We start from the raw sequence: 15,435 nt of genomic DNA, 5'->3' as shown, positions 1-15,435 counted from the left end.
GTAAAGCAGTAGGTATCATAATTTGTAATTTCATGCCAGTACTAAGCTTGGTTGGAAAAAAAGAGTGTCGTTCTATTAATTAGCTTTTCTTAATAGCCACTAATGAATATTTAATATTATATATAATGATCCAGTTATGTAGATTTTGTAGGATTGATCTAGAAAAAAAACATCAGAAACTCTGACTTTTGTTTCTTCACCAAACCTAACTGCATTGATTTAAGAAGTTTTACAGTTTTGACCCTGAATGAGCTTAAGCACCTGCAAGATTTCTCTGAGCATTTTCTGTGCTCAACCTTTACTGACAAAAGACTGTGTCAGCTTTTTGGAAAGGAAGCATGTAATTGAAATCAGTGCAGGTGAGAATCTAGTTTAATATTTGTTATTCTTTTCAGTATCTATTCATTAAAACTTCACAGTAACCAAAAATATATAACATAGACATAGCTGATTTTTTTTTTTCTGGTGAAAAACATTTTTGTCAAAAGGTGTAACTTTTCATGAAGAATAAAAACCAAATCATTTTGTGAAATTCTCTTCAATACTTCCTATGACATTTTAATTAAAACCATTTTTGAAATGCTTTATTTACTGGAGGAAAACTGCATTTATAGTACACGACACATTTAAAGAATTTAAATGGCATTTTCAATCATGTTTTCAGCAGAAAATATTGTGGGTGAAAATGGAACAAAATCCCAAATGCTGCTTGCATTGAAACCTATGAAATGAAATCTAATGCAAAATTTGTCATTTTTCATGAGATGCATTGCTTGATCTTTTTAACAGATTAAAGGTCTTTTCCTTTTAAAAAAATGGTAACAATATGTCTTAATGTTTATTTGTCCTGCTCTTTCACTAGTGTTTCTCATAAATAAATGTGGTGTTCTATGCATACAATGGGATTAAATAAGCATCTAATTGATTTGTTTGTAAATGGCACATATAATTGTGAAATTGCTTAGCTCAGATCTGGCAGAGCAAATTCTAAAGCAGCAGTGCACAGTATAAGAATCTGAGCTACATTATTTTTAAAATGTACAAAAACAATAACAAAAAAGAATCAAACAAAACATGTTGACTTTCATGGTTTTAAATGAGCAGAACTGGAGATCAAGAGCATGTTAAAAACACAAACAATAAAGATGAATTAACAGCTATGTATCTTACAGCACACTGTATACCAATTCTGGAGGCAAAGAAATAGCATTCCCCAGATACACAGGGGACATAATTAAAATCTGTAACATAAGGTAAAACGTGTCTTCAATGAAGGGGGAAAAAAAAAAAGAAAAAATTATTCACAATTATACTAACACACGGTATAAAACTTAGCTTTTCTTTCATACAATTAGTGTTTGTTGGCTATAGCAGTTTTAATATGACGTGATCAGTAAAGCAGACATTGACGTAGGGCCTGAACGTGAAATGCCTTGAGAATCCATTCCACTTCACAGGGTGATCACAGGGTCTGCAAAAGCAAGAATAATTAATAAGTATTCACAGGATTTCCAGAGATTTGCTGATGTAAAGTTGTTACTGATGGAAGGGTGGCTACTCAAGATGGTCCCAAAATGCATAGTCAACAATGAAGTAGATATGACTGTAGAAAAGTGTATTTTCACTGATTCCAGTCTTAGGTAATTGTGGAAGTGGAAAGGGTGGGGAGGCTAAGAGTATAGACAAAACAAATTTATAAAGAAAATATGGCATATAGCCTGCTGTAGCAAGGAAAAGAGTAGATTTTGTGTTCTCTTCAATGCCAGCAGTTCCTGTACCTGGAAGATGGTGCATTTTGTTTTAAAAATACATTTTCCTGCAAAGTGGACTAAGTATAGAAGCCAGAGTGTGACACTGATGCACTTTGCAGGAGAGAATATATCTAAGAAATATTGGTCTGTTTTCCATTTTTCCACACAATGAAGCCAGTAGACATTTTCTCTTGATAGGAAGGACTCACCATACCATGTGCAGAGCTCCGCAACATAAAATGTTTACACTACTCAATGTAGACAGTCAATGGAAATAGAGAGGCAATTTTTGATGAAAGTACATGTTTCTCTCCAATTACTAGAAGAGAAGCCTCTTAGGACAGACATCAGCACCAAGATAGCACCTCCAAAATAGACATCAGCACTGTAGACTTCTGAAGTTAGACAAACTGTATTTTTCACTCACTGCCCCATGAAGAAGGCCTGTGTGTTTGTAGTAAATATCACTATGAGAAATATAAGCAGGCTTAAGTAGTGTTTGTGTTTATTCTACCTCTACTTCCTTAGTGAATATTGTTTGTATATATGCTATGTAAGAAAATCTGGTTAAACTTGGTATCAAGGGAAAGGAAAGGGATGGAAAAATAGTCCATTATTATTATTGAACCCATAACTGAGAACACCTTTTTTTTTTTTTTTACTACAGGTGAAAGCCTTAGAAACACTCTTTGTCTTAATTATGCTTTACTGTGAACCAACAAGATGTCAAAATAGACCGGAGATTAAGCATCTTCTTCTCTCAAAGCAACAAAATACAAAACCATGTACATATTGTCATCTATGCCAATTATTAAAATTTTTCATAGTAAGATATTATTTAGATAATATTTGAAATCAGATGTCCATTGTGTGCTGTGCTGCATATACAAAGCATAGAAGGCAGCTCCTACCTTGCATTCACTTAAACACCACAAAGAGCGAACAGAAACACTCTTTAATGAGAAAGGGTATCCTCCTGAAGATGACATCCATCTCAGCTAATTTAAGGTGTGAGTATCTCCATATAAGTATAATGGCTCCCAGGCTTCAGGCTCCTATTACAGTAATTACATATCTAATCAATACAGCCAATGGATTTTTAGGGTGGGGGTCATTTGAATAAAGATATCAATTTCAGAATTACCTAAATTTCACTGGCTGTTACTGACTAGCATTAACTACAAAGGGATCTTCAGGATGACTTTTTCAGGTGCAGAAATGTACACTGTGGATGCCTAAATTTAGCTGCACAAATTCAGTAGTAGAAGTCCTTCCAATATAAAAAAAAGATTTGCTAGTTACTCAGACAAGTGGAAAGGCTCTGGAAAGGGGATGGACACCACTAATCATATAACAGGGTCAGCTGAAGCAGGGTGATCAGGGCTGTGTCCAGCTGGATTTTGAGTAGCTCCAAGGCTGGAGACTCCACAACTTCTCTGGTCAACCTGTTTCCCTGTTTGACTACTCTTACAGTAAAAAAAAAAAACATTTCCTTATGTTTAAACAATTTTTCATATGTTTCAGGTTGTATCAACTGCCTCTTGTCCTGTCAGTGGAAACCACTGAGAAGAGCCTTGTTGCATCTTCTTTATACCTCTCATCAGGTATTTATACAGATGGATAAGATCCTCCTGAGCCTTACCTTCCCCAGGCTGCAGTCCCAGCTCTCTCAGCCTCTCCTCACATGTCAGATGCTCCCATCCCTTAATAATCTTTGTTGCCCTTTGCTGGACTCACTTCACTATGTGCATGTCTCTCATGCTGTGCCCAGCACTAGACACAGCACTCCAGATGTTTCTCACCAGTGCTGAGTAGAGGGGAAGGATCACCTCCCTTGATCTGCTTGCAACGCTTTGCCTGAGCTATGTGTGTTAGCATCACAGAACTGCCAACTGGTTGTCTGGATTTCTTAGCGCTGTCTTCAGTGCAGTCTCATTCATGCCAAGCAATCAATGATGATGTGACGCAAATGTAATCAATCAGTAAATGACAAATTCAAGTCAATCACTAACAGATGCCTGCCTTAAATAAGCTGGCCATGTTCCTTTATGATTAGTGTGTGGATGTGTGCATGTATGCATGTGTACGCACATATATATGTGTGTGTGCGAGTGAGTGAGAGCTTACGTGTGAGTACACACATGCCTGTGTACAGGAGAGAAAGAACACAGTCTAATCAGTTTCTGTGGACCTTGGACAGGTTTTTTTCTCCAAAGACTAGGATGAAGGGCACCATATGTTTGACATGAAAGCAAACCCTACTACCAGCACAAGCCATTACTCTTGGCAGGCTCTGCAGCTACTGGGGATTATGAATCTTGATTTGCAGGCAGGGAAAATATTCAACATTGCAAAACCCATTTAAATTAGACATAAATAATCTACAGACTTGCCTCTTGAGTGTAACAAGAGAGATTCTCCAGACACAATCTAACTACAAGATATATTGGGACAACAAACCAACAGACTTAATATATGTTTCTGGTTTAGTTGAGGATAAAAAGGAGTTATTTTTAGTTACTGAAAAAGAGTTTGAGTTCTGTCATACTTTTAGGTTGTGATTAAAGAGAGGGTTTACTATTTGCTATAGTAATAGTTATGCTGAGTTTAGCAGTTCTAGTCATGGACTATACAGTCTTGTGTTAGCTACTATATAAGTAGAGAACTAAATTACAATCCCTAGGAAAAAAAAATAAAAATTATGTTGGGGTAGATCTTTGGGTTTTTTATATCTGAGGAACTTTACCAGTAGAAACCTGGGTGACTCAAGGCTTTGCCCATCCATATTTCAGTGAGTAATTTCTATTACCTTCATAGTCAATGAAAGGAAACTGGCATATTTATCTTGATTTTTTTTCATGCATAAAGAGAGAGGGCAAGAAAAGAAGGGGCAAATGAAAATGACTCTGCTGCTATCAGGCTGCTAAGATTACTGTCCTGTGCAGGCTAACAGACTTTACTGTGAACAGCAAAAACAGACCATAAAGAGCTGCTCCAGTTTTGTGCTAGCTCTAAGTTGCAATAGCGACCCAACCTACGGATCCATCCTACAGCCCTCCTTGGCTTCAGCAAAGCACCTTTCACCCCTTTGGAGTTTACAGTGTAGCCTCTGCTCATTTATTTAGTCTAGCCTGTTCTGCCTGTGAATTAAAGAGCTAGTCTCATGGGAAAATAAATTCTCCAGAATAATAAACAAATTTGATCCTACCTGCTGTTGCTTTAAATCAAGTGAGATCTCTGTCTTTCCTCTAAGTAAATGTGATGAAACACATCACACTGTGTAAGTAAGTTCTGATGATACAACTTTTGACTTTTGTAAATTTATACAGATTTAAGGCTTTTTCATAGACATTAACCTCAATGAACTTCTCTGTTGGAGAAGGCTCATCCACATAAGTTGTAGTCCGTTATTAATAGAAGTTGACCATTATATATGCAGAGATTTTTGGCCAGTTGAATGATTCCTTTAAAGTGTGAAACAATGGTGTTCATTACAAGCTGACTGAGATGACTAAAGGAGGCCTATGAAATTATCAAGTGGAAGTCTGCATCGCTGAAAGAGGAGAGCTGATCCAAAGCTCACTAAAGTTAGTGCAAACGCTCTCACTGACTATCTAGCTTTAATTCAGGCCCATATGAAAGTTCTTACAGTTGCTCTGCAAAGTCATAGTCTGTAAACCCACACTGTTGAAGTAAGTCTGATGGATTGTCCAAAAGATGGAGAATATAGGACAGATTGAACGGATGGATTTTGGTACTGAGTACTGAAAACATGGACATGGAAACAGCTCTTCGGAACTATTCATAGCCACCTTCTCAACATGTCAAACTCACGCAGGGAGCAAGCACGTGCCAGACCTGGACCCTCGGCGCAGGTATCCTGAGCTGCAGCCTAAAGAAAGGAAATGGTGGGTCTTTGTATTGATTTTGCCATTTTTGTTTAATTCAGGTGGTTTTGGTTTTGTTTTGTTTTTAATCAGCATTCCCATTTACATTCTAATGAACCTGTTTTCAAAGCACAAATGTCTTTTGATGTTTTTGGACTGAATTCTTCACATATGCAAATCTACACTGATTAAGCGCATGTCCTGTCACAATATATTGTATTTATCTGCTTTCCCCTGAAAGTGTTATATACTCTATACCACTTTCAGATGTAAATTGGAAAGTAGCTTCCAAATATGACAGAGCTGAAATCCCGCAACACCATCTCATTCATGATAGAGAACCTAAGCTCATCTGCAAGGCTGATAGTGAAGATAGAATCTTGTAACATGACGATCTAAGTTTTCTGTTTCTGAAAACCCTCAAGAGAATGTTGAAGGGTAAGTAGGAAACCTCTGGTTGTTTATGGTTTTTTGCCTCTAGTCACTTGTAGTTGCTAATATTCTTTTTTCCCTGACGTACCAGAGAACTGAGATAAGTGTGCAGAGCATGATAGTTCTGAGAAGTACAGAAATCTCTCAGATTTTCCAGACGTGTGGTGGGTTGACCTTGGCTGGATGCCAGGTGCCCACTGAGCCGCTCTATCACTCCCCCTCCTCAACTGGATAGGGGAAAGAAAATATAAGAAAATGCCCATGGGTCAAGATAAGGAAAGGGAGAGATCACTCACCAGTTACTGTCACGGGCAAAACAGACTTGACTTTGGGAAATTAATTTATTGCAAATCAAATCAGAGTACGATAATGAGAAATAAAATAAAATCTTAAAACACTTCTCTACCCCTTTGTTCTTCCCAGGCTCAACTTCACTTCCAATTTCTCTACTTCCTCCACACCAAGCAGCACAGGGGGATGAGGAATGGGGGTTGTGGTCAGTTCATCACACATTCTCTCTGCTGCTCCTTTCTCCTCACACTCTTCCAGCATGGGGTCCCTCCCACATAAGACAGTCCTCCATGAACTTCTCCAATGTGGGTCCTTCCCATGGGCTGCAGTTCTTCACAAACTGCTCCAGTGTGGGTCCTTTCCACGTGTCCTTTCCATGGGGTGCAGTCCTTCAGGAACAGATGGCTCCAGAATGGGTCCCTCAGTGGGTCACAAGTTCTGCCAGCAAACCTGCTCCAGCATGAGCTCCTCTCTCCCCAGGGTCCACAGGTCCTGCCAGGAGCCTGCTCCAGCATGGGCTGTCCACAGGGTCACAGCCTTCTTCAGCTGCAGCCACCTTCTCCGGTGTGGGGTCCTCCACAGGTGGATATCTGCTCCACTGTTAACCTCTATGGGCTGCAGGGGGACAGCCTGCCTCACCATGGTCTTCACCATGGGCTGCAGGGGAATCTCTGCTCCGGCACCTGGAACACCTCCTCCCCCTCCTTCTTCACTCATCTTGGTGTCTGCAGAGTTGTTTCTCTCACATATTCTCACTTCTCTCTTCTGGCTGCTGTTGTGCAGCAGTTTTTTTCCCCTTCTTAAATATGTTATCACAGAGGTGCTACCACAGTCACTGATTGGCTCAGCTTTGGCTAGCGGCAGGTCCATCTTGGAGCCGGCTGGCATTGGCTCTATTGGACATGGGGGAAGCTTCTGGCATCATCTCACAGAATTCACCCCTGTAGCCCCTCCACTACCAAAACCTTGCCCAATGCAACCCCAATACAACATGGTAGATATACTTTGCTTAGGTATTCAGGATTCAACAGATCACCGGCTTTGAGCATGAACATCAAATTTACCCCTATGTCAAATAACCTTCCTCTGCAGCTGGGGTGCAATTCATGACTTAACTCATTTGAACTGAATCTCTTCCACCTGTGATAGTGGGGAAGGGTGTCTGAGGATCCATGTCTTCAGTTTCTGATCACCTTGAGGATGGTTTCAACCTGGGCCTGACATAATTACTTTATTATATACATGAATTCTTAATGATGCATTTTCAGGATAGAAAAAAAATTAAAAAGACAAGGAAATGAAGACAAAAGTCACAATACTAAGAAAATCTGTGGTGTTTCCTGCCTCTTTGAAACTGAACCTAATCAGATACCAGATTAGTCTGAGAATTGCATTACTGACACTGTGAGCCTTGCAGACCTAAATCTTTGTCTGGGCCTTTGTTCAAAGGTGCTATAAGATGATGAGATTTTGCCTTCAGTAAAGCCTGCTTTTTCATCAGTTAAAGTTACTCCTTTTAAAATAGTCCTTCCCACTAATTTTCTAGGGAAGTAAACGATACCCACTTTTCATTATAGAAATGTTACACATTTCTCTAGTGCACAGCTGGCCACAGCAGAAAAGCTGTTTGTTTTTTTTTTATTCAGTCACACCAGCCATTTCTGCTTATACTGGAATTTTAACAACAGCTTCTTAAAATAGGACAGACCTAATAACCCAAGAGTCTTCTGTCAGAAAAAATGAGATAGCAGGGTGATGATATACCCCATGCAATATTGCTTCATATTCACTTAGTCATTTATTTCTCCTGTGCATTCTCTTAACTGCATCAATGGGGCCCAGCAACCACCTTTGATTCAACTTCACTTAAATAATTTATTTTTCAGTTTAGAAATATGCCCCAGTAGAAATCCTGATCCTTTGGAAGTTCAGAGGACTTCTGGCCCTGACATCAATGGCTTCTAATGTGGCAGCTGCAAATCGTTGGTAATATAGGACTTTCAGAGGCAAATGTTAATGGAAATACATGGGCATCTTTCCGGGACCACCACAAGTTTAAGACATAGGTGTATCTTATGGATAGTACGGGTTGTTCCTAAAGCAAAACTAAATCAAGAAATGAGATGATACTGGGAACAACAACAACAACAAAAAACCCCCAAACCAAAAAAAGACCAAAAAACCCCAACAACAACAAATCCCAAGCCCATATTACAGGCACTGTTTGATGGTCCAAGAAAGAGGTTGTCTCTGTAAGCCAGCTCCTTGGGATTCACTACACTAAAAGACATCTCAACCATTTTCCATCTTCATGCTAGAAGATTGGCATGTGCCTAGTAGGAATTTACCCCCATGCATTTCTATGTCTGAGCTGTAAAGATTTGTCTTAGCAATGCATTCCCTATCAGTGTTGCAGTACACGGCAAAGTTTTTAAGAAACATGCAACTGATAAGGTCATGTAGACCTATAAAAAAGGAGGTAGCAGTGTCAGAATCTGCACCTAGGAGCCTAAACTGCAAAGTATGACATAATTATGGCAAGAAATATAATAGGTGATATCACATTTCAGAACTGAATACTGCTAGCAGGACTTTGGGGATCATGAGAAAATCCGTTTCACAAAGGTGGAATGTACAGGGCCTGGAAGGTGACACATAATGAATGAGATGGGAACTGGGGAACGGGAAGCAGTAATTTTGCCAAACCTCTTAAAAACAAATGCTGCTATAAAAGTAGCAAGACTATGTGTATAAGGATTTTTAAATTATCTGATGTTGAATATGTGCAACATCAGACAATAACATCGCAAGCTCAACTCTGACTAAATGGCAAGTGAATAGCAAATCTCAGCAGCATTGTCTTATAACATTAAAACAAGGGGAAAATTTCCTATTTATGAATGAACTGACCTTATTTTTTCCCTCATGGCACATTGTGCATAGCAGATTTGTGTATGATTGAAAAGTCATTACATAGTTCTTTAACATGACAATGTTTAATCCAAGACACAGTTCCTTTTCATCCTCCAGTAACTTCTCATTATTTGAGTCATACAAGTTGACATAAGCCCTGAATGCATTTTTTAAAGTTGTGTGAGGTGTAGAGCTAGGGTTCTGACAAGTTCTTCCAGTAAGTTCTGTCAGGAGTCCCAAGGACCTACCTGAAGCACAAACTTACAAGATAATGTAACTCACCAAAGACTCAATGACATTTTGCTAGCTTTCTCTCTGGCCAGTTGTTTTGGTCCATAGAGCTTCAACACCTCCAACCGGTTTTCTGTACCTCCTGCTTTTGACCATTAATGCTGACATGACTGCAGATGTTTCACCACCTTATATGGGTTATGCCCTTGTGTGTTGCTCCAGTCCAGGGTCCACAAAGACACCCACACAGTGCTATGGCAATGCACTGGTGAAAAGGTGAAAATGGTGAAAAGGTAGGAAAAATAAGGATGTGTCCAAAACTGACATATGGAAATAAGTAAACAAGCAATTCCATTCTCCAAATAAGGTAAGCTTAAAGAAAGAAGTCCTTCATGCCTATACTAAAGCAAGTCAGGAGAGAGAAGGAATCAAAACCACTTAAAAATAAGGCTTTGCTTCTTCTCAAGGTCACAACTCATAGAAGATGTTTCTTCCAAAAAATGTGTATTATTTTCTCCTCATATTACCTTTCTTGTAGAAACATTGTCATCCTACTTCTCAAAAAAAATCCCTGTTGTTTGGGATTTCCTTCATAACATTCCAATAACAAACTAAAGAAACTTATCTAGAACCATCTTCTTCAGAAGAAGGAAATGCAGAAGAGTAAGGCTTAAGGTGCCTTGGGTTATGACTTCACTTTGTCGCTTGAAAAAAAGGTTAAATTTGCCAGCAATGCATGATCTAAATCTTAGTGACATTAAACAGATTGCTCTGAATGACCAAGAAAATAGTATTGGTCTTTGTCCATCCATGAGCTCACTTTGCACTTTAAGCTGCGTTAACTTTGCTTAGCTACAAGATGCAGCCTTTTTCTCGCATCTGTCTTTTTATTTTTAAAAAGCAATTTGGAGAGCTTGGGGAGTGGAGACATTGTTAGGTTAATAGTGAGAAATTCTGTTTCTCGTGAGGAGGATGAAAAGGAGAACACAGCACAGAGATGTTAGATTTGTCGACATTTCAGGACAAGGTGTTTCTTCCTGTTGCCACTTGGAACAAAAAGGTGAATTATTTTGTTCACCTTTTTGCAAGTGGTATGGTTATCAGGCAAAAGCTGCTAGCATAGAACAGCAGGCACAGCGCTCCCACTGTACTTCTTTAATCAGACTTCTACAGTAATGGAGGCAATTTGAAGATGTTATGTTAAGATAGAAGTACCACCACTTACGTGGCCTATTTTCCTCCCTCTTACCTGACCTTCAGAGTGCTCCAAGGCAATCTGAACATTCATCCTTTTTTTTTAAACATGCTTTAACCCCTGTATCCTCAGGTGCAAGTTAACATTTGAGCCAGACAGTATACATCTCCATTCCCCAAACTTAATGGACAAGTGACTGGAGTCTCACTTGTCTTGAAACAGGCCACATCTCTTTTGGTTTGTGCAGTCACTGCCTATCTTTCTCTAGGAAGAAAGGGCTTCCAGACTCACATTTGTCAACTCCTGTTGTGTGGAGGGAGGAAGGAGAGAAAAAATCAACTTTATGAACATGCTGAATTTTTCTGGGAAACACTTGGGATAATACCAAAATGAGAGACATAAAACACTGGCCAGGTAAGACATCATGTGCTGGAGACTAATAGCGATTAGATAGCAGACCTGATGAATCATCAGTTTGCACCAATGTGGCAAATCTTATGTTCCTTTGGCAACATGCAGAATTACTGGCATTTGACTTTCAGCTCGGATTAAGTATCAGGAAGAAAAATGCTGACTCAGATTAAAATATGTCTGGTTGCATGAAAAGACAATTGCAAGGAGATGGATGCTTAAACACTAGAGTATGTAGCCAAGGCTGCCTAGCGTGCAAATCACTCAGTACCCATTCAGAGTATCATTACTATTTCACCATCCCTGAGAATCTGCCAAGAGTCATGTGGAAATTCCAGACTTTCACCTTGCAGCAGCATTTAACTACAGAGCAAGCAAATCAGAGCTGCAAAAGGTGACAGAAACCCTTAAATTCTCATTCACTTGATAGTGGAAATACAGCTGATAAACCCTAAAAAAGCCCACAGAAGACACACAACATGTTTAGCATTAAACTCCAGCTATTTCAGCTAAGGGAGTAGGAACTGTATGCTCTGTGTTTTGCTTAAAGGGAACTGGTGGAAGTATAACATGGTTTGTGGAGAACTAGAGAAAATGAGAGTTGAAAAGCCCACCTGTCAGGAAAGAAAAACACAGGGGAGACTATGTACATTGCATAGCAGTGTTGTTGTCTTACACACTGATGGATATTTCAGTGCAGCAGCCCTGCATATTTAAATGCAATAAATTGCATTTCTTCTCCGTCAGATTTTTTTTTTTTTTAAAGACTATTTAACTACGAAGGGAACAGAAATTATTTTAGTCAATGAGGACAAAGATGTAATGGATAAAACTCCTACTACTAGAATTAGAACTGCAACTTGTAATGTTTTCATTAAGAACAGTACTGGAAACAAATTGCTGCACAGAGAACTAATTAAAAACAGAACTAATAAATTCCATAGATGTAAACATAATGCATTTTTGCATCCATCTGAACACTAGCTGTTATTAACTCTGGGTGATGTTGTTTTTACATACATATGTTGGTGTTATTCATACAGATGGTGCCAGGTCTGAAGCACTGAATGGAAGTACACTTCGCATGGTTGCTTCACTTACACACTAGTAATAAGTACTAGATAAATGCAAAACCTAATCCTATCAGAAAGGAGATATTTCAGTAGACACCAGGGAGACTAAAGCAGTTAGTCCCTGCATCAGAGCAAAGGCTTGTGGCAGGAAAACACAGATATGTCAGGGAATTCACTCTGATATTTGTAGAAAACCTTGATACGTCTTTTGGATACCTCTTCATTTGGTCCTTAGTTGGCTGTTCATAAATGAGAGTAAGAATAACTGAGTTGACTTTCCTTTTGATCTCTCCCACCATCCTTCTAGTGCAGTGGGGTGAAATATTCTGTCTATTGCAGGTTTGTTCCTTTTTCTACTGCCCCAGACAAGTACCTATGGAGCATTATGGATGAGATTCTTCTCATGCAAATACAAATGCTCCAGATCAACACGAATCACCCTCATTTCCCTGTAGAGAGTAGAGAGATACAAGCACTTCTGGAGGACAGTCCAGCTCACCTTTAATCTATTCAACAGCACAGAAAAATCACCATTTAACATGTTTGTTATCTATACATTAGCCTGAAAGGGTCAGGTTTAGCTGTCTGTACTTCAGTGAAATTAGTCCCACCCTGATTGTTTTATAATTTACTTCTGAAATATTTTTGTATTTTCTTATTCTGTTCACAAGTTTTAATGGTTTGCCTTGTATTTTTTCCCTATAAATAAATCTTCAGTGACCAGATACACTAGTGCTGCAACCACTAGTATAAGGAAAAAAGCCTATCTTCATAAAAGTGTGCCCTGGAAGTGATAATGTCTGGTGTGTCATCCCTCCCCTTTTTTTTTCTTAATGTACACACAAAGCGTTCCCATTTTCCTATGGAGACCAGATTATCCTAATTTCCTTGGACAGTATTATTGGAAATATGCATAAGTATTAGCTCTCATGCTAGATCCTACTGACAGCCATCTAATGAAAACCTCATAAATTCTTTAGTTACTACATGGATATGGCTTCCATCTTGTTTTCCCCATGGTGTTCTTCATATACAGAAAAGCGAACCCCTCCTCTAATATGTATGTTCTCCTGCAATCTCTACCAAAAATGAAAAAATAAAATAAAATCAAATCCACAGATTGAAGGGAGGAATGGAAAAATATTTCAAAGAAAGATCTCTGAGTTACTAAACAAACAACCATGTCAGAAGTCCCTGAGCAGGAAATAATCAGAGACTTGGACAGTGCCTGAGGGAATATCCTATGTACATCATCTGTTATTACTCTTCCCTAGGTGTCTGCTTATGGATTCTGCTGGAGGCAGTAAATGGGTGAAATATTCCTTTTGTACTGACAAGAGTGGATGACCTTATATCCTCGAAATCAGCTCTGTCAGATTTATCAGGGTGCTGCATCTATTTGACTCCTCTCTGTTTATTATCCCTATCGTGAACAGCATCACTAAGGGGATTATGTAGACTTCCAGGAGCGTCTTCATTTTCTTTTGAAAAGAAATAGAAGTTTGTTGGGGAGGGAAGATAATAATAAGTAGTCACCAAAGAGTCAGTTATACATTATATATTCTGCATTGTGCCTCTGGTTCCATTTATGTGAACGGAAATGATTAAGATTTTACTTACTCTTTAGCATGTAGTGCTATAAGAGATTAACAGACAAAAGGGGAGATGAAGTATCTAAGGGCTCCAGGAGACACAGAGAGAACTTTTGTGTACCAAAGAAGCCTTTTTTCAGCTAAAATCTGTTAAACAAAAGGCAGAGGAAGAAAAAAAGGGAGAAAAAATGAAGAAAAAATGGAAAACATCCATTTAGGTATTTTTAGCAGATCTTGGATACCACAATGACTGAAGTCTTTGATATGCTTAACATGAAAGTGAAAAACTAGTCTAGACAAAATACAAGAGAGTAAACTGTAGGGAATTACTATGAATCCATGGAATGGAAAGAGATTTTTGAGTTATCTTTAACTCTATGTCTCTAGAGTTATTTGAAAAGAATAATAATTGTGGTAGTTGCTGCACAGTCTTCTCCATCTGGCACAACCAAGATCTCCTAGAAAATAACAATTAGCAATGAATTTTGGCACTGCCCACTGCCTTTTTCAGAGTGATGTTACTGGACATCATATTTAGTGTGGCTGAGCAGAAGCCTACACATCCTCACACACACCAAGCAGCAGGCATTCCTCTCTCCTCAGATACTGAAATTCACCCTTGACAGGAATGACAGTGGCATTGAAAAAGCAAGCAAACAAGCAAAGAAATAACAAATCTGTAATATTTATCATCAGTTCTCTGCTCTGTTCTTGACCTGCAGTTGGCAGCAGTTGGGAGGATCAGAATAATCTCAAATTACACTTTGCCAAGTCTCCCAAGTCTCTCTTTAGAGGTTTTTTGCCTTGACTGCACTGGATTCCTAGTTTGGAATTCCTTATTTGGAGGTGGTAGATTTCTGCAGCATGACACCCCAGTTGATCACTTTAAGTGACATCTGAAAGCACACAATTCCTTCTAGCTCTTCCCCCCCCTCAGTAATGCTATATTGCAGCTGCATCTTGAAATAAACAACTCCTTCCTCCTCTGTAACAGATGGTGCTGTGTAACCTAGAGTACAAGCATATTTGTAGCAGCACTAATGAAGAAGGAAAGATGGGCAGACTGGGGTGGGAGGGATCATGCACGCTCAGGAGACCACTTTGGCTGTTATTCCCAACAGTGAAGATAAAGGAGATGTGAATCATTATGAGAAGGATGGCAACACTCATTGGTACATGTCAGGCTGTATTTTAGACCAGCTTCATCTTCTTTTTTTCTTTGCTAAGGAATAGTAAATATTTAAGGGGAAACTGTGATGCTACTTAAAAAGCACTTACCTAATTAAACCTCAAATGCAGAAATCGCTATTCACTCAGAGATGCACTCTGTGATGCTCACCACCTAAGGCTATACCTCAGCCATATGGCACTTTAATAGATACTAGCAGAGGGAGCCCTTTTTATATTTTAACAGATGGGTGCATGCTAGATACTGGGGTTGGAGCAGAGGGGAGAACGAAAGAAAACGTAAGGAAAGAGAATCAAGAAAAAAAGATGAAGTTCAAAGGATGAATTCTTATTGAACTCTTCCATTTCTGCTCAAAACAGCTGGAGGTCTTGTTTCTTTCCTAGAAAGAACTACTGTTGTTTCCAAGCCCTTGGACTCAGACTCACTGATCACAAACCTTTTCACAGCAGAGTTACTATGTAAGGCATTGC

The 15,435-nt window shown here is 39.0% G+C and overlaps 1 protein-coding gene across 5 annotated transcripts in view; it reads right to left on the bottom strand.

Annotated features, from left to right (window-relative positions):
- Positions 1-597: 597 nt before the first annotated feature.
- TSNARE1 (t-SNARE domain containing 1) overlaps positions 598-15,435 on the bottom strand; it is a 503,856-nt gene continuing 489,018 nt past the window's right edge. For all 5 annotated transcript variants that reach the window (XM_072851134.1, XM_072851137.1, XM_072851138.1 and 2 more), the window contains one exon: positions 598-1,471. Coding sequence is in view for 2 of the 5 variants with exons in the window: in XM_072851138.1 (XP_072707239.1) it covers positions 1,452-1,471 (20 nt within the window). In the remaining 3 variants the exon portion in view is untranslated. The remainder of the gene's footprint in view (positions 1,472-15,435) is intronic.

This window comes from Ciconia boyciana, chromosome 2 (assembly GCF_034638445.1).
Source record: "Ciconia boyciana chromosome 2, ASM3463844v1, whole genome shotgun sequence".
Lineage (NCBI taxonomy): Eukaryota > Metazoa > Chordata > Aves > Ciconiiformes > Ciconiidae > Ciconia > Ciconia boyciana.
This window is presented reverse-complemented; position numbering and strand designations above follow the sequence as displayed.